Source organism: Mustela nivalis (genome assembly GCF_964662115.1).
Source record: "Mustela nivalis genome assembly, chromosome: 2".
Classification (NCBI taxonomy): domain Eukaryota; kingdom Metazoa; phylum Chordata; class Mammalia; order Carnivora; family Mustelidae; genus Mustela; species Mustela nivalis.
Window position 1 is genome coordinate 73,636,730 of NC_139021.1, and position 20,144 is coordinate 73,656,873.

Consider the following 20,144-nt stretch of genomic DNA (forward strand, 5'->3'; position numbering starts at 1 on the left):
CCCGGAGTGAAAAGTTAACCTTTTCATATCTAGAGTCTGATTTTCAAATAGCTCAGACCAGGGGCCAGCACACTGCTTGTCTTCAGTGGTGCCTCCGAGGTGCCCAAAAAACCGCAACCCTTACCCTCTGTGCGCCTTTCTGACCCTTGGCACCCCTTCCTTCTCTAGCAGTCCCCTTCCTTTCCAGGGGATCTAGCCAGTGGCCACGTGCCACTGGCACTGCACCCCTTCGCGCTCCACCCTCTGCGCCTCTGGGCCTTAGGACTGCGTGACTTGAGCTGGTCCCCTTCAGCAAAGGGAGCCAATCCTGCAGGTCCTGGGAAGGGGCTGCAAAGGAGGAGCTGTGGGGGCTCTGTTACCTTCTGCCTCTGGAACACGTGAGTTAGGGGTGCCACCTGGCAATCCTTGTGTGCTCCGAAGACCTTGCACAGAGAGCAGGTGGGCACCTCACAGTTCAGACAGTAGATGTTGATGCGTTCCTCCTCATGCTCCTCACACATGGGCTGGTCGGACTTCTTTTCTGGTCTGGGAGGAGGTAGGCAGATGCACGTGTTAGCTCCCATTGGGGCAGAGCAGAGAGGGGTGATTAGCATCGCTATTCCAGAAAACTCCCGGGGTACCCTTCTTGTGCCCAGAGCCCTCCAAATTTAGTTGCCCTGTGGGCTTGGCAGTGGCATGTTGCTAGATTTCTAACAACCAGCCTGAGGGAGGGGAGGACACGGATACTCTGACCTGTAGCATTTGACAATTTCTGTGGTGAGTGTTCCTATCGTGGATGATTTCAAGTTATTGAAGGTTTAAAACATGTGAGTGGAATTCCTGAAAGCTGGACAGCAGGCTTTTGTGTTCAAAGTGTGCTCCAGCAACTATCTCCACACACACTCAAAAGTCTCTTGAGATACTTTCCAGTTATGGGTAAAGAAGGAGAAGTGGCTGAAACTCTTAAGTCTCAAATTTATCCCCAGGTTTGCAGAGCCTCTAGATCCCAACTCTCCAGCTTCTGGCAAACACCTTTCCCACCACAAGGAGGAGGGGAGTGGGCTGGATTATTCTCTGATTATTAGTCTGGACACTGGTGAGAAGAAGCTCTGTGTAAGAAGGAAAATGTCAACAGGTGCTTCATTAATTTGTCTGGGTCTCTTTCTGTCATTCAGAAAATGACATACAAATAACTGATTAAGATTAAGAGTGGTTAGTATGTGCTCAGTGAAGGTGAACAGTACTTGAAGCAATAAGAAAATGCAAAATGCTGTTCTGGGACATGGTGGTAACTTTAGACGTAAGGTTCTCACAGATAATCCCCAAGTTTCCGTTTTCCCAACAGTTCAGCACCCACCAAGACTTTTCCGAACTACAACAGGTAATAATGGAGCATTGGATTTGTGTGTGTTAGTGAGAAGATGACCAAGCAATGAAGAACGAAAGCATGGAACGGGAGAGACAAGTCATTGCTATTTAAGAACAACCTGTTAGGGGCGCCTGGGTGGCTCAGTAGGTTAAAGCCTCTGCCTTTGGTTCAGGTCATGATCCCAGAGTCCTGGGGATCGAGCCCTGCATCAAGCCCCGCATCAAGCCCCGCATCAAGCCCCGCATGGAGCCCTGCATCAAGCCCTGCATCGGGCTCTCTGCTCAGCAGGGAACCTGCTTCCCTTCCTCTCTCTCTGCCTGCATTTCTGCCTACTTGTGATCTCTGTCAAATAAGTAAATAAAATCGTTAAAAAAAAAAAATTCTATTAAGAACAACCTGTTAGCTGTAGAATCACCCGGAACGGCCCAAGTTCACAGCACAGGGTAGGGCCCTGTATGTCCCCCTAACAATCAGCGTGCCTTATGTATTATGATCAAGATCAAAATTATGCCAAGTCATGGTGTTCTAGGCCCTCTCTGGAGAGCATGGTGAGAGATGTGGGTGTAGCCTACTTCTGCAAAAACCTGGAATTCTTACATATCCTATCTACGGACCAAGGTGGTTAATAGTTTTCAGAGGTGCCTGAAAAATGTAAATACAAGTCCATAGCCTTTCCTCACATTCCCAAACACATAGTTATTTAAAAGCATGGTTATTTAAAAGATTTGGGACTGAGTTTTTCTATTGTTATCAAGATCCACTTTTTTAAAACTGCAGGTTTTCATGGGCCATGACATTGATTTTTATGGGCCTTGAAATCAATTTCAGGGTCATCACCAACATCATTAAAATCACAGTAAAATAGAACAGTAAATACTGTGAACTACATGTAGTAAGAATAAGGTAATTTTATGTGAAACTTTTGTTTCTGTTGTACATAGATGTGTATGTATGTACGTATTTGTGTGTATGTGTACACACATCTAAGTACACTGGAAACAAAAGTATATATTTCATATCTATCTATCTCTCCATCCATGTATGTAATGGTCATTGTATCACAATGTAAAATGTATTTCTACTGTGAGACATAAATAAAATGGTTGGAAAACCATTGCTATTGATGGGGTACCATGTAGCTGCAGCCCCAGAAACTCAGGGGAAGGCAGAGAATATACTGATTTATATCTATAAATCACTAGGTAGGAGTCAAGTCAAGAGATTAGGCTGTGGGGAGAAGCCCTGGGTCTGGTAAGGAAATTTATATGGGCTTCCAGCTTCAAGACTTCAGAATCTGGTTTTGTAAAAGGAATTTCTGCCCAGTCATGCAGCCATACGTTTTTCCATAAAGTCGGTGGCCTCCTGACTTGAATTTCTGCTATATTCTCGGAAGTCAACTGAGAAAAGTAAACTCTGCCCAGGTCTGTTTCCTCCACCAAAATGTGAGTTCCATGAGGGCAGGCCTGTCTTTTTTTTGCAGAAACCCCAGTGCCCAGAATAATGCCTTGCACAGAATGGGTACTCAGTAAATATTTGTTGAATGAATGACGAATGAGAGAAATTTCCAGTTTAATGGACAGTATTCCTTGTGCTCGAACATAAAGACCACTCATCTGGGGAAGGCAAGTGAAGTATGGGGGAAAGCCCAGGGTTACTTGGCACTCGTGAGCCTCAAAGGAAGAGGCCAGACAACATTCTGAAGACTCCATTTATGAGTGACAAAGCCCTAGAGACTAGGAGTGGTGGTTTGCTCTTTGCTTGCTCAAAAGCTTCTCCAACTCCAATACCTTCCCTACCATGTATCTCAGTCTCGTAATAATAAATGTCAAGCAAATGCCTGGAGCACATTCACTGGAAAACAGCACAGGTGATGCTTTTGTGGCTCATCTCCCTGCAGCATTTCCTCAGGGCAGCCTGTGTCCCATGTGCTCTTCTGATATCAATAGCTCTGACCAGAGCTCAGGTAAGTGAGTGTATCTATACATAATACATATACATATACAATATATATATAGTATAAATACACACACAGTATACGTAAACACTAAAAATGTAGCAATAGCCATAAGGCTGTATGTTTAGTTTTGATTGTGATTATTTTTCCATAATGCAATACAGGCTGAGAACTACTTCCCATATTTCTTATCAGGTTTTTCTTCCTTAGGTAGCAGCACGGGCCCAGAGGCATCCCCCACTTATAAGTGGGTGTATAATAGAAACCTTTAGACAACTTAACACATGTCTCAGACTTGGGTCAAACAGGGCATAAATATGATGTAAATATAATGTAAATGCCCCTTCATCAGGTGAGAGTGTCTGAGCTCGCAGTTGTGGCTCAGGCCTCTGCTCCAGATGTAGACAGAGGCCCCTGGCCATTTGGTGGGGACCTGCCACAAGGAGTCTGGAGCCTGCTGCCTCTGGCCACAGGAGGTAGGGACCATCCCGGGGTTTCCTGAAGGGTGGGCACCTGGTCTTGGTGATACATGGCAGTCAGTGCCTTTTGAGTCGAACCTCCAAGTTCAAGTCCAGCTGAACTTCTCCGTGTGACAGCTATGTGGCCTCGGGCACGTTACTTAACCTCTTTTCAGGTTCCCCTTCGATTCATATCTGAAAATTGGCCCAAGGGTCTTCTAATTAAATATAGCAGAATGAACCTATGCCTTTTTTTTATCTGTATTAGTGGAAATCCCACTAAAATGAGAGCGAGGAAATCTTAAGAATCACATTCTAGTATAAATTGATAAGGACAAAAAATGACCAGGATGACAGCAGATGAGAGAACATCTGGATGAAGGGAAGTGAGCTGATCGAGTTGCATCTTATTTCTGCAAAGTTCCTGCAGGGGAGAAGCCTGCAAGGAGCAAGCTGACCCCAGCCGTGGAACCTGAGGAAGGCTCTGGAACTGTGGAAGCCAGCTACTCAGAAGGCAGGAGTGTGTGGGAGATTGCAAAGTGGCGCACTTTCTGCATATTTGGGGGAGATACTTGAGAATGTGATCCACAAAAACAACAGAATAAACCAACAAAGAGAAAAACGTAGGTCCTAGGAAACAAAGCTTCAGCCCAGGGAAGAGTACAAGTAGGCAAAGCCCAGCCACGTGAGGACACTGTCCTGATCGTCCGCAGTGAAATGTCGGTAGAGAATGTCAAATTGAAATGGGCATATAGTCATAGTATACAGATGTCACTGGGCTTTAACAGAAAAATAGCTAAAACAATGAAAAGTGTCTGGCTCTGGAGAGTAAGACTTGGGGGTAGAGAGAGAGTGGGATGAGAGTGGAGGCCTCCTTAGCAGTCTCACGTTATTTGAATGTTTAAATTATATACGACTTGGCTTCAGTGAAATATTCAGAAATTCTAACAAGGTAATAATAATCACAATCTCACAGGATTGTTATGAGAATTAGAGAATTATACACGATTCATGTGTAAAGGACCCTGAATAGTGGTTGACATGTACTCAGCACATATTAGCTTAACTTATCATAAAGTTATTTATTGTAACTTTCGTGATTAACGTTAGCAAAATAAATTCCTCTTCTTGTCACCTCCCCAAACTGTAGCTAGTTTAGCACCATGGAGAAGTCTAGGTAAGGTCAGGTGTTGTCAAGATTTACAATTTCTAGTCCTCCTCTCCTTTCTGTCCCCACCCCAATGACAGCCAGAAATGGTTTCCTCTCACTCTGTTATCCAAGGTTGTTCTCAGATTGCCTAATGGACTCTGAGGCTCAGGCTCCTGGGCTGGCAAGGCTGCCTGTCTCCAGGGAACACCTGGGTTTATGCCCAAACAGAAACACCTGGGCCCTCTTTGCAACTTGTGGTTTCCCCACCAAGTAAAAACGTCCCAAAGGCAGGTCTCAAGTTCAAGAAATAACAGCACAAGAACTTGATAATCAGAAAAGCAATGTTATGAGCTTCATGGTTGGAAATTTGGTTCATTACTTTCATACAGTTTGCTCACGTGGGCACTTTTTTGGCAAATGCGCATGTAGACTTTATGGTTAAAATAAGGATGTGTCTTTTGGTTTTGCTAACGCTGCAAGTTTTATTATCTCTTCTCTGCATTTCATAACACTATTGCTATTATTTCCCATATCTCAAGCTCTCACTGTAGCAAGTAGCAAAATGAAATTACTGCAATAAATAGAATATGTAAGAAGCTTTGTGGTGTTGCTTTGTCAATGGTTCCTTAGAAAGTAGCCATTCTATGCAAGACACTGTACTAGGCACTGAATCTGTTGTTCTATAAACACCCTTAATAATTGTCTGGGTTATTAATTGACTGATATTTTTTTAAGAGACAGTGCGTGTATTTGTATTTTAAAGTAACGAAATATAATCCGATGTGACCTGTGAAGCAACAGCAGCAACAATAGCACTTTCTTCTCCAGAGACTCTGGAAGCAAGGGAATAGCTAACTCCGTGTCTCTGCAATATGTCATCGGCAATTACTCTTCTTCCCCAATTCCATCTAGATTCTGGCACTATCTAATTTAGTTTGAATCTTAAGCAGAAACTAATAGCCATAATGATTATAATAATTATATGTTAGATTTATAGAACAGCTTTCCTTTTAAGAGTGCAAGGCTCTTAGGGTGCTGCAGATGTTCCATAAATACATGTCTCCTAATAAGAATCACAATAAGTTCATTTCCAGATGGTCTCAATATTGCTATCAAGCTGTGTGGACCGGACTGACCTGTGTACAATTGAAAAGGGCTCTTCACACCATGCCTTCTAGGAATGAACTCCTGCAGTGTTGTCTCTAGGAAAGGAAGGCTATAGCCAATGTGATTCAATAAGGAAGAAGCCTTTTTTTTTTTTTTAAATGAATGGATGCATATGCTGAATATCAATCCATCAGCAGGTGAATGCTAACAGAAGGAGGCAAGTAGTATCTAGAGACTAGGGAAACGGCCTGAATGCCACCCCCCTCCATGTCTTTGAACTTTACTTTGCTAAAGGACAGGACTGTGCATTGCTTTGCAACTTCCCAGAGTCCATATCATGACTAAGTATGTTAGAGAATTTTGTTTTTATGATGATCATCTAGACAATTTTTAGGTGAGACTGTCTAAACTAGGAACTGGCTTATTTTGGAAAATCCCATTTCTATTAGTTTTCCTTAAAGTTTTGTACTGTAAACTTTCTGCTATGTAGAATCTGGAGCTACAAAGGACCTGTGAAGAGCATGGATGTCTAAAATATACATAATACAAGGCTTAGAAGGATGGGCTGAGTTATGACTCTTTCAGTATTATTGAATGGATTAGTGTTAATGAATTACTTCATTCTTAAATTGATACAAAGCCTTGGGCACCAGCTCCCTTCTTCCATGAGCACTTCTCCCTTGAACAAACATTTTCAGAGAAAACCATGTCTGTGATGAGCAAACAAGCCTTTGGTGTACTAATCTGTTAGAACGAACAAACAATCAGACAAAAAACGAGCTTCAGATGGGTTTGACACAGGGAGGAACCATACCTGGTGGACTCCTGCTTGTAGATGTCAATGATATTTTCCACCAGCAGGTTCCTCTGAAGGCCATATATCCCATGTCTGTCCAGAACCACTTCATGTCTACAAGATGGGCAGCGAAATCGGCCCCCTGATGCCACGGTCGTACCTCCTCTTGTGGGCAAATACGGGTTAGAGGCCTGTTCTTGCCAAGCAAGAAAAGAGGAATTGAGTAATGCCACACGTAGCTTTTCTGAGACTTCTTTTCACTCTGTTACTACAAACAACATCAACTTCTACTTTAAGCTGGCCATAAGATAATCCCTTAGGGCCTTCTAGCAAATAGTCCTAAAATACAGGGCCAGCACTTATTCACTGTCAATGGCCGTGTACCGTGTTCAGCATGAGACACTTTCTATCCAGTGTTTTCATAATCAAAAGTTCCACCAGAAACTCCAACATTAATGTCTTGGGCAGTAATTCATTTACAGTTTTGAAGCAGATTCAATGTCTTGAGGTCTTTCTTTTCTTTTCTTTTCTTTTTTTTTTTAAACAAATGTGATTCTTAGTATTTAAGTAAGCTAGATTCAGGAGTAAGGAGGAGGCAGAGAGCAAAGCAGAAAGCAAATCATTAAAAAAATTCATTTCTTAAAATGAATGTAGCCTTAAAAAGTTTTCTAAAAGAATTCACCTTTTAGGTGAGCAATTGATTCTGAGAAAAGAGTCTCCTTTTTTACCCCCTAAATTCCAAACAAACCTACCTGGAAAATATCACTGGCACATTTCCTACACAGGTTATGCTGACAGGGGAGAATAACCACAGGCTTCGTGAACATCTCTAAACAGATCGGACAGATGAGTTGTTTCTCCAAGTTATCCATGGTCTGCTGTTCTTTGGAAAAAGACTTGTAATTCAAAGATGCGCTCATCTCCCGGCCGTCCCCCTGTGCACCGCCAGGGAAAGCGTGCTCCGATGGCTTCTGCAAGTGTTTCCTGGAAATAATTCCAAGGATTGGGTTGATCAAGTGTCCTTTATGGTTTTTTCGGTGGAAGACATTGTTTCAGGCCCAGGTTCAGAGGAGGTGCCCGAGCTGTTTTTAGCAGCAGGGGTCACGTGACAGTGGGCTGACTTGTCCATATAAGCCAGTGACAGGAGGATGGATTCTGACAGGTGACAGAGAACAGGAGCCAACATTCCTGTCCCAAGGAGTGAAGAGAGTGGGTGGAAAGAAGGATTACAAACCCCATTTAGTCAGGGTTGTGAGGAGAGAGAGTTTGAAGCTGACAGTTGTCAACAACAAATGCAAATGTGCATGCCTGGTCACTGAGCCATGCCCCCTGTAAGCACTCAGTAAGAGCATGGTGATGGCTCGCTGCAGGACTGGAGAGAATGCTGCCCGAGAGTCTAACTGTATAACGGATGCCATTTCTGCCTTGAGAGTTTAGGAGGCGAGTCACCAAGAGTGACATGATCATACTGTCTTAAATGAAAACAAACAAAACAGGTCTTGAAAATCATGCCCTGGACTTTATAAGGGCAATTGCCTAAAAAGACTTGCTTAATGTTAATTTTTTCATCTTTGCAAGAGTTGTGGTTTGGGAAAAATTCTGATTTAAAAACTTTTTTCAATCCTTTTCACCATAAAATTATCTATAAAAAAAAATTCAAACACCATTGGATGAGCCTATTTTTAAAAATACTTGTTAATAAAATTCTGGTAAGTTCTTTCTTTGTTTTCCCTCCTCCCTAACCCCTCTTCCATCCTGTATGCCTACAACTCCCTTCTCACACACACCAAAAACACAAAGAAAATTTGGTAATCTTTTATTTTTTTATTTTTTGTACGTATTATATACTGTATTCTTATTTTTTATTTTTATTAACATATAGTGTATTATTTGTTTCAGGGGTACAGGTCTGTGAATAATCAGTCTTACACAATTTACAACACTCACCATAGCACATACCCTCCCCTCCAGCAACCCTGTTTGTTTCCTGAGATTAAGTCACTTATGGTTTATCTCCCTCTCTGGTTTCATCTTGTTTCATTTTTCCCTCCCTTCCACTATGATCCTCTGTCTTGTTTCTCTAATTCCTCATATCAGTGAGATCATATGATAATTGTCCTTCTCTGATTGTCAAAGTCCACAGATTTAAATGTTAATCTCATCCAAACCTTCCTCACAGAAACATCCAGAATAATATTTGACCATATATCTGGGCACTGTGGCCCAGTTAAGTTGACACATAAAATGAACCATGACAATATCCTTCAACATTTTGATTTTGGAAGGCTTCGTGGATATCAGGTAGGGCCTAGAGGGAAAAAAATTTTAATTTGCAGCAATAATAATGAGGTAGTAACTGGCATCTGGGGTAGCAGACCCATTATTTCATTTTTCCATAAAGCAGGGAACAGATATCAGTGCTATTGCCAACTGAAGTGAACATGGAGTCCTGCTTTTAATACCTGGGTTTTCTCTGGTCTGAAATTCCTACTATATTTCTTTGCCTCCTCCTCCAACGTGATTTTTTTTTTAAAGATTTTATTTATTTATTTGACAGACAGAGATCACAAGTAGGCAGAGAGGCAGGCAGAGAAAGAGAGAAAGGGAAGCAGGCTCCCTGTGGAGCAGAGAGCCCGATGCAGGGCTCGATCCCAGGACGCTGAGATCATGACCTGAGCCGAAGGCAGCAGCTTAACTCACTGAGCCACCCAGGCGCCCCCAACATGATTTTTTAAATTATAATCTCCCTGGTCTGATATTCTTGGTCTGCTCTTGAGTCACAAATAGTGATCCTGATGTTTGCCAGGAATTTGTGAAAGAACTGTTTCATCAATATATAGTTATTTAAAAATTAAATATCAGATCAAAAATGAAAAAAGAGATACATTCTGTTTATCTGTGATGAATCTGCAGGTTAATTTCTCCTTGATTTAAAAATATTCAAACAGGGAACACATTTTGTCAATATATCACCAGCATGCACTTAATCACAAGTAAAGAGTAGGCCGGTGTGACTGGTTATTTATGGTCTTATTGCTGTGTGCACTGAAAGCTTATCAAGAATCTAAGAAGCTCTATTAGCTAATAATAAGTTACATGTATTCATAAACATTTCAGGCATCTTAGGAGAATTTTGTGATTCCTTTCAGTATCTATTTAGCAACTCCAGTAAAGAAGGGAAACTGAATTTTTTACTGCATTAATTCAGTTCACCTAGCCTAGGGAATTACCTGTATTTATCATTACATGGGCTATGGAGGTCTGAATGAAATACGTGAGTTATTTTCTAGGGAAGAGAAAGTTTCTACAGTAAAAGACTATTCAATCTAAGGAAAAACACTTAAACCAATAATGTACAATATGTACAATATAGCCAAGACTATCCTTATTAAAGGAATTCATTCTTTCAAAAAATATTCATGTGTCCCTATTGTGCTCAGTTCCATGGTTGGAAAGACAAGATACAGGTTATTGCCCTCGTGGAGTTCAGTCTAACAATGGAAATAAGACATACATACACAGAAACATAGTACCAAACAAAGTGTGATAAAGAGCTACAAAATTTCAGAACTGGATTCATTAGGAGGGCTTCGTGGGTGGGTTGATCCATTGAGAACTTAGGTGAATAGATGTATAGTCAGGTGGGGCATAGTTGGGTCTTCCCAAGGGAAGGCACAGAAGCAAAGCCAGTAAGGCACAGGAGTGCACAGAATGCTGAGTGTGTGGTGTTTTAGGCCAAAGTGCAGAGCATGCTGCTGGCACATTGGCAAGCCACAAATCCTGGGTTAGAGAGTTTTTAACACTTAATAAATCAGGGAACAGGAAGCTACTGGAAGTTTCTCACAGAAACATTTCCATGAGAGCTTTTCATTGGTTAGATTAGTCTCACAGTGGTGGTTGGGATAGTCCAGGGTGAACATGACCTTGATAAAGACCAGATGGGAAGCTGTTGCCAATAGCCTAGGTGAGAGGTCGTGCTGCCCTGGCACTGGGCGATGGCAGTGGGGAAGGAAAGGAGGAAAGGGATTCTGAAGCTATGAAATTAGGATCCACAGGGGTGACTCAGATGTTTTTAGTCTGAGCAAACACCAATGATGCAGTGAGAGGTGCACAGTGAGTCAGGAGACCGTCCTCCTAATCCAGCTTCCTTTTCTACCTCACTTTGTGGTCTTGGGAAACTGACCTCAACCTAGCTGAATTTCATTTCTTTTATCTGTAAGTGAGTGGTGTTCAGAACCTAGCTTAATAGTATTGGGGGGGGGGGATACTCCTTGGAAACGATGTTAATTTTGACATCGAGAATCTCCAATTCAATTATTTGATGTAAAGCTGATCTCTAGCCTCTTCTCTGTTTTTGTTTCTTGCCTTGTCCTTTTTCTTATAACTGTGTCCAGCAAACTAGCAAGAATCTCACAGGCTTAAGAGTTAGGTTGATAGTAATTATCACTATCCCCTCTTTATCCTCTTTTCTCCATTCTTTGCTCCTCCTCACTCTTAAGACACCAGCAGTCCATGAGGTGGGCATATGAATTGAGAATGAGACATGGGAGTAGCACTCTGCTCTAGGGAAGAGCCAGAAAATTTTAGTCTGTTCCCAAATCCTTCACAGAGTCTGAAAGATAGGGAATATTCTGAAATTGAATCAGATTTGAAGTCAACTTCAAGGATCTGCGATTTGGAGTGGATCTGTGCCTCTACAGAGTCCTGAAAACCAGCTTAGTCTCCTGAAGGTGTCCTGGCCTGTATATGAGTAATGCACAACTTTCTCCCCATCCCAAACCCCTACCCACCACAACTAGGAGAGGGGGTTGAAACCAACTGGGGGCAATTGTACAGGGAGTTGGTTTGGTTGGAAGCCCCAGTTGCCCCTCATTCCCAAATCCTACCAAACTAGGGCAGGGTTATATTTATACAATAGAGAAACTGAAGCAAAACCACCAATGCTCTTACCTCTAGAAGACCAGCAGTTTCCCAACTGCCAAGGTAAGTCAGAGGAAGCAAGATGGGTCCCTACAAACCTGACTATGTTACTATCAGCAAACTTGGCATTAAGGCGTGATAGCAGAAAGAGAAGGTTTTTTACCTCTTTCAGCCTCTAGCTGCAAGGCCAAATGGTCGCAGACTTTAGAAGACAGAGCAGAGGAGTGAAATGTGGGTTTCTGTGTGTTCATCTTGGGAAGGAGGAAAAAGGGGTTCTAAAATCTGTTACTTTTAGTACTATGATTGATCCTTGAACAAAAACTTATATGCGGATATTTTTACAGTATTGTAGGTGTACTTTCTCTTCCTTATAATTTTCTTGATAACATTTACTTTTCTCTCACTTACTTTATCTTAAGAATATAGTATATAGGGGCACCTGGTTGGCTCAGTGGCTCAGTGGGTTAAAGCCTCTGCCTTCAGCTCAGGTCATGATCCCAGGATTCTGGGATCGAGCACTGCACCCGGCTCTCTGCTCAGTAGGGAGCCTGCCTCCTCCTCTCTCTCCGCCTGCCTCTCTGCCTCCTTGTGATATAATACATATAACATACATAATATAGGGACGCCTGGGTGGCTCAGTTGGTTGGATGACTGCCTTCAGCTCAGGTCATGATCCCGGAGTCCTAGGATCGAGTCCCGTATTGGGCTCCTGGCTCCTTGGGGAGTCTGCTTCTCCCTCTGACCTTCTCCTCACTCATGCTCTCTCTCACTGTCTCTCTCAAATAAATAAATAAAATCTTAAGAAAAAAAAACATACAAAATATATGTTAGTTGACTATGTTAACAGTAAGACCTCTGGTCAACAGTTAAATTTGGGGGGAGTCAAAAATTATATGCAGATTTTCAACTGCATGGGGGTTCAGCATCCTTACCTCCATGTTGTTCAAAGGTCAGCTGTATACTGCCAAAACAAACATAATAAATATGCACAGACTACTAATCATTGCTTATAATAGCTCTCTATAATAGGTATTATAATTTCCATTGAACCAACTGTAGCTCAGAGAAGCAGCTGCCTAGTTGTATTGCTGCTAGTTGTGAAGCAGATTCAGAGACACATCTTTTGACTACAGAGCCCATGACCTCACCCACTAAGCTATACCGCAACCACACTCTACAGCATACCCTCCATTAGAATTTTCTACAATGATGTAAATGTTCTCTGTACTATGTAACTTCTAGCCACAGGTGGCTATTGAGTACTTGAAATGTGCAGAATGCAACTTGGGATCTGAGTTTTAAGTTTTATGTAACTTAAGCTTAGGTTTAAACAATCATATGTGGCTAGTGGTTGCCATATTGGACAACCAGCTCTAGAATATGTCATATTAAAAAATCTTGGGAGAAAACTGGAGTGTATTTAAAGAATTCTGTAGCAGGAACAGGGTCCTCTCCTTTTAGTGGATTTTATACTTCCTGGTCAGAGGATATGATATGAATTTCTAACCCCAGAATACTTACAAGGGCAACATCAAGTAACTTTCAAAAACAAGAGAGACCATTCTGGGAGTAGGAGGCATTAAAGAGTCCCAGGAATCAATGTCAAGCATGCAAACTGTCCTGAGGATTCCAGAATGTTCTTAGCATTTCATTTACCCATGCTCTTTTTGTCTTTTTAGTGTAGGTAATTGCAAATACAGGTATTTGAAAATAATCAAGGCTTAGCTGGAGGAGCTAGTCACTCATCAAACAGAGTATCAGACTTAAGGTCAAATGGAAGGTGGAGCTAAAAAGAAGATTTAAAAAAATGATAAAATTTGAAGCAAAGCAGTGAGGTAGAGAGAGTGCAACCCTGTTGGAAGGAAGAGAAAACAAAGGGCACTAGAAAGCTGATCTTGCTTCTGGCTCAACATCTAAGGTAGAGAGGAAGGAGAATTCTTCCTTCTTCTACCCATTGGAAGTGAGAAAATTAATGGCTGGCCAAGTCATTAAAACAGGGAAAGAACACCAGATGGTGTGGATGTGGAGACAGAGAAGAAGGGGCTGCTTAAGCAGCAGGTTTAGTTAGCCTGGAACACTTAGGGCATGAGTGAACCAGGACTTTCAGGTCAACGCCAGCCCCAGTTATAGCTCTTGAAAAATCACTTTAATTCCATGCCAAAACAATGCTTGATAACTGTGCTGACAAGGTCCTCTTAAACTAAGACAGTGAGGTTATTAATTCTTCCCTGCAATATCCATCTGTTCATTTATCCATCCAACCATCCATCCATCCTTCTTTCTCTCCCTCCCTCCATTAGTGAGAACACTAATATATGACCAGTGGGGAGAAGGCAGCACTTCATTCAGGATTTAGATGAGCTGGTGTTCCAAGAGCCAGGCTCTGCTGATTAGTCCTGCTAGATATAACCCATCTGAGCACAGGAGACATGTACAGTATATTGTTTCTTTTAGTATTCTGGGGTTCAGAGTGTAATTTAGAAAAGGACTTTTCTAACCAACTTTATAAGTTACTTGAAAAAAATACAACCCAGAACTCTAACCAGTAAAAGGATTCTTGCAATCTTTTTACACCAAGGACTCAACTCATGATATCTATACAATATTTAACTCTTTCTTTCTGCCTACATTGTCAGTCTCTTCAATTTAGCTGTCTATCTGGCAGTAGGAAGCTTGGATATGTGATTTAAAATTTTTTTAATGAAAAGAAACACTTTACAAAATCTAAAATCAAAGAGAAATGAATTAACTCGAAAGGTGCTTTATAAAAGCTAACACTATGGCATTTCTTTCATTAGATAGCTTGCAGACTTCTGGCTGTAAGCTTTTCTTCTTGATAATCACTCCTCCAAATCTGTTGTTTATACATTTTAATTCATCATAAATATCTCTGAGGATATGTTAAAAATTAAAATATTTTACTTTTCTCTGAACATTTCCTGGCACAATTCACATGCCAGAAATGAATAGTGACAGCCCCAACAAGTAGCAAATACTTTAGCCTAAGGCCTTCCCCGTAGTCCTGTCTGAACTCCAGGGCCTTCTTGAATCCATCCTCAGCACACACAATCTGCCTCACCATCCCTCCACCTCAGCCTCCTGATTGATTTTTCTGAATTGATTTTCTGAATTCAGTCTTTCTGAATTCTGCAATCTGTTTCTCATATGTCACTTCCTATTTAAATCCCACTAATGGTCCAATTACCTGTGGGATAAAAACATTAATCTTCACTGTGGTCTCTAAGGCCTGACATGATCTGGCTCCTACCTGCCTCTCTGACCTAACTGTCCAATAGAAATAAGATGTGGTTGACAAATATGAGACATATAGTTTTATATTTCTAGTAGCCACAGTAAAAAACAGAAACAATGGATATTAAGGTTATTAATAAATTTTATTTAACACTCTCAAAATATAAACTATTATTTCAACATGTAATCAATATTTTTAAAAATGACGTATCTGTGAATAGAGATAGTTTTACTTCCTCCTTTCCAATCTGGGAGATCTTTCACTTCATTTTTCTTGCCTTATGATACTGGCTAAAAATCTCAGAATGGACATCTTGCTTTGTTCCTGATCTTGGGAGAAAAGCATTCATATTATTAAGTATAATATTAAGTGTGTGTTTTTCATGGAAGCCCTTTATCAGGTTGAAAAAGTTCCCTTCCCTTCCAAGTTTGTTGATAGTTTTCAAAATGAGGAATGGATGTTGAATTTCATTAAATGCTTTTTCTGCATCTGCTGAAATGATCATGCCGTTACTCTTCTTTAGCCTGTTTACTATAATGAATTATGTTGATTTTTGAATGTTGAACCAGTCTTGTATTCTTGGATTAAATTCCATTTGATCATGATGTATTTTCCTTTTATTAATTGTTGGATTTAAAAAAAAAAACATTGTTGGATTTAATTGGCTAAATTTTTCTTTAAAATTTTTGCATCTATTTTCATAAAGATACTGGTCTATAGTTTTCTTTTTTCATAATGTCTTTGAGAACAGGATAATGTTGGCTTCATAGATTAAGTTGGACAGCATTCCCTCTTCTTCAATTTTCTGAAAGTCTGTGTATACTTGGTATTATTTCTTCCTTAATTGTTTGGTAGAATTCACTAGGGAAGCCATCTGGGCCTGATGTTTTCTTTTAGAGAAAAATATATGTGTTAATACATGTAAAGTAACTACAACTATACTTGGCTTATAAGAAATGCTGTTAGCTATTTTTTTTAAAAATGGATCTTATATGTTCAATTAAAACTTACAAATGTTTACTACAGAAATTAGAAAATATTTTATAATTATAAAGAAGAAAAAATCACAGGATTGCTACTGTCTAAAGGTCCCTGCTATTAATATTTAAATGTATTCTTCAGTCTTTTTACGGATAATACTTGTTTATATTGTTATTGTTTATACTTCCCTGTACCAAATTTATTAACTTAGCATTTGACTAACATTTCCCATGTCAATAGTTCTTAATAATTTCAAAGGTTATATATAGTCCATTAAGTGGTCATACTATAGTTTATTTAACTATCATTTTATTTTTTAGGATTGTTCTACTTTCCCCCCACAGTAGATCCAAACATCTCTTTCCTGCACTTACATATACATTTGTATAAATACACATGCAAACCCTCAGAATATTCCCTCTAGGGCTTCCCTTTGTGGTACTGCTCACATACACTGATAACAGTTAATGTTTATGGTGTGTTTACTATGTAGCAGGCACTATTGTACAAGCTTCACTGTTACATCTCAGTTAAAAGTAGGTACCATTTTATCACCCCTAATTAACAAATAAGGAAACCGAAGCACCAAGATGTAAAGCAACTTGCCCAATGTCACCCAGCTAGGGAATGTGAAAGCCAAGAAAGGCCATCAGATGTCACAGCCCACATGACTGACTACTGTGCAACAATACCTCTCAGCTTATACTTTTAGACTTTTGGTATGAATTTCATTCCACACCTGAGTTGTTAATCCTGAAATGATGTTTGAGTTCTTGCCCAGCTCACCAGCCCTGAACATGTGTTCTCCACCTGGATTTTGGGAGCATTCCGTCCACTTATTATCCATTTCTTGCTCTTATAGTCATTTATAATTTTACTGCTATCTCCTCCAGTCAGACAGAGCACTCATAATCTCAACTGAAACTGGGACATAACATCTCATAAAAGGATTCCTCTTCCTACTGTGTAAATTTGTTTTCATGAAAATAATGATATATTTTAAATGAATCACTATATACTCAATTTAAAGACTTTATTGAAAAGAGTAAAAGGAGATAAAATGGAAACTGCCCTAGAAAAGGAAAGATACACCAATAAAATGCAACAGGCTGTACACATTGGTAACAAAAAAGTACAGGTTGCCTAGAACACAAAGAATTATATAATAAAAGAATTGTCATTTATTAATTGCAATCCTCAAAACAGGTTAATATTTCTGCTTTTGTCTTTGTCTTTGAAAATGTATGTTTTGTGTTGAGAACTGCCGAATGGTTTCAACAGCTTTTTAATACCTATGTTCTAGTAAATTAGGATAGGGAGAATTTATTACCAGAAAAGCCTTGTGCGTATTCCTCTCAATTTCCGAATCTTTCAGTGAGTGTGCATTTATTTTTTGTCTTGTCTTTAACAAAACAGACTATGCTCGATAAATTGTTTTTGTTTTTTGTTTTTTTAATTCCTTTTTAGTGCTGGTTTCCAATTCTCCACAGTTACTTCCCAGGAGGAAAATGGCATTAGAACCCTCCTTTCAGGAGCAAGCCTCTGGGTTTAAGGCCCCTCTCCACGTCCTCACCTCTCTTCCCCTTCCTCTTGCTTTATCTTGTCGGAGATCTGCCCACAGCTGAGCACCCCACGGAGGTCAGTTGAGATGAAGCGGAATGGTTCTCGCTTCCTCGGCTCAACAGAAGTTTAAGGTAGTAGCTAGCGTCCTTTTCCAAGTTCTGTGGGTTTGGGTGGTGTTTTTTTCTGTCAGTTCCCCCTCAATATGGTCAGAGGGGGTCTCTGGAAGTGCAGCGATCAATCACAAATCACAGAGAGACTGGCAACAGAGGTAACTGCAACCCGTAGCCATTTTTTCACAGAAAAAGCAATTTCGTGAGCTTCCCAAAGTAAACGGGTCTAAGATTTTTAAGTTGTGAGACTAAACTCTGTCAGCACCCATTATCCCTCCGTCTGGAAAGTTTTAGGGAGCGGCAACCTCAAGCTCATCCCGTCTCTCGCTTGCTCGATGGCTGACTTTATTTCAGGTCTACCTCGAGTTGAATGAGAATCCAAAGGAAAAATTACCAGAAGAGGAAAAAAAAAAAAAAAAAAAAAAAAAAGCTGGAGGATGCGGGCATCGATCCCGCTACCTCTCGCATGCTAAGCGAGCGCTCTACCATTTGAGCTAATCCCCCACCGCTGGGCACGGCCGCTTATCTCTTCCTCTAGAGAGAGGTCAGAGCATTTAGAAACAGAAACTATATTTTTCTTGATTGTGTTCTTGATCTTGCCCTACAGATAAAAGCAAAGTAACAAAAATAGGAACCTCTCTCCTTCGAGCCGGAATCGAACCAGCGACCTAAGGATGGCCACGGGCACAGCGCCTACAGTCCTCCGCTCTACCAGCTGAGCTATCGAAGGGAGCGGGGTAGCGTGGCGTCGACTTTCCTTCCTAATGTTTACTTTCTATGCTTTTTGCGCTTTCTACCGCGATTCTTTCGGGCCTCCCCGGTCGGCTGACCATAAGATACGCTGCTAGCGAAAGCCCCGGCTCCTCACGGCAGCTGCAACGAGCGCTCGCGTTGGCCGCCCTCCACAGAGCGCTGAGGAGAAGGGCCCGCAGCCGGCCCGGGACGTGCCTCTGCGCGCTCAGGGGACTCGCGAACGCCGGAGACGATTTAGAGACGGAAGTCCGGGAGCCGGCGCCCGCCCCGCGGAGCGCAGACTCCGGCCTTTGTTACTAGGAGCGCACATGGCGGGGATTCACCAAAGATTTCACTCGGGGGATACTGCCGTAGGCCAAAACTGGAGCGAAAGTGCAAGCATTGCCAACTGTTCGTTGGAATGTGATGTGTGTTAGGGAAGGGGACCCGTGCAACAGGCCGTAAATCCTACAAAGTTGGTATTTAAAAAAACAACAAAAAAGTGTCTCCTTCGAGCCGGAATCGAACCAGCGACCTAAGGATGTCTCTTACCAGGAAGTCAGCTACAGTCCTCCGCTCTACCAGCTGAGCTATCGAAGGGACGGGCAAACCGCTGGTGCCCCTTGAGATTCAAACTCAGGAGCCCGAGCAAGTACAGCGGCGGGTTAGAAGTTGAACGGAGCATGCGTAGCTGGGAAACAGGGAGGGGAAGGGAGCAAAAGTCCTTGTGTGGCTTCACGCGTGCGCAGAAAGACCACCCGGCTAAGTCTCCTGGAATCCGGACCCCCGGGGACGGAGCGCCTCCCGCCCACCTTTTCATGTGTCCGGGGCTGGTGGTGCCGAGGCTCAGAGAATCCGACGTCACGTTCCTTTCCTTTTCTTTACTACCCTACACTGGAGATGACTAGCGCGTGTAGCCTTACCACTCTGTAATCTGTACATCCCCTCAGTTTCTCTCCGTGTGCAGGGCCAGTGGCGCAATGGATAACGCGTCTGACTACGGATCAGAAGATTGTAGGTTCGACTCCTGCCTGGCTCGGCTTTTTGTTTTTTGTTTTTGTTTTTGTCTCAATATATTTTTTAAAGATCCAAGGATCATTACTTTTTAGGGTTCTCCAAATCACAAATGCCAAGACTGTTTTACCGCACTTTGAGTACAGAAAGCTGTCGCGCCGGCGTTTTCGGTACGATCTCCTCCAACTCTGGAGCCCCGAGCAGACCCTGCGGCGGCCACCGGGAGAGCGCGGCGGCCCGGCGGGGGTGTGGGGCGAGGCGCTGGGGAAAGCGGGGTGGGGGGATGAGCCGCTCAAGGGCTCTAGGTTGGAAACCCGGTGAGGGACCTGGGAAGTGAAGCCTGCAGTCCCCGTCACGAAGCTGGTTGAAATCCCAAGGCTGCTGCTTCTGCTGCAGCTTCCTTCTTCGGGTCTTCTAAGAGAGTTGAAGACTTCAGTCACTGAGTCACTAGAGCAAGGGCCCACGCACACCCCCGACATTGCAGAGGAAAGAAAGTGAAGTTTTTCTTTTCACAATGTCTTTTTGATCAGGTTCCTGTTTTACATTGCATCTTAAAAAGGGTCCTGAGCTCCCTTCTCCGTTGTAAGCAAAGCGTAAAAACCATCTAGTAACTTGGGTTCTGCCTTCGAGGGTCTTTTAACCAAGAGGATGTCATGTGGGTTTGAACAAATTGAGTTTTTATGTTGAAGTTATTGATCTTATTTGTGGGGAGTGGTTTAGAATTCTCTCTTAAATCTCCCAAGTAAGACAGCGATTCC

General features: G+C 41.9%; 1 protein-coding gene across 6 annotated transcripts in view; it reads right to left on the bottom strand.

The window, feature by feature from the left end:
- The window catches only part of TRIM55 (tripartite motif containing 55), a 54,460-nt gene extending 35,160 nt beyond the window's left edge, over nucleotides 1–19,300 (bottom strand). Inside the window, exons 1-4 of one of the 6 annotated variants that reach the window (XM_082719129.1) lie at nucleotides 18,925–19,300; nucleotides 7,566–7,797; nucleotides 6,832–7,004; nucleotides 360–525 (exon numbers count right to left, since the gene is read on the bottom strand). In XM_082719129.1, coding sequence (XP_082575255.1) covers nucleotides 360–525; nucleotides 6,832–7,004; nucleotides 7,566–7,733 — 507 coding nt within the window. In that variant the 5' untranslated portion in view covers nucleotides 7,734–7,797; nucleotides 18,925–19,300. Of the gene's footprint in view, nucleotides 1–359; nucleotides 526–6,831; nucleotides 7,005–7,565; nucleotides 7,913–18,924 lie in introns of those variants that run through there. The other 5 variants (XM_082719128.1, XM_082719125.1, XM_082719124.1 and 2 more) reach the window with 5 other exon arrangements.
- Between the last annotated feature and the right edge of the window lie 844 nt (nucleotides 19,301–20,144).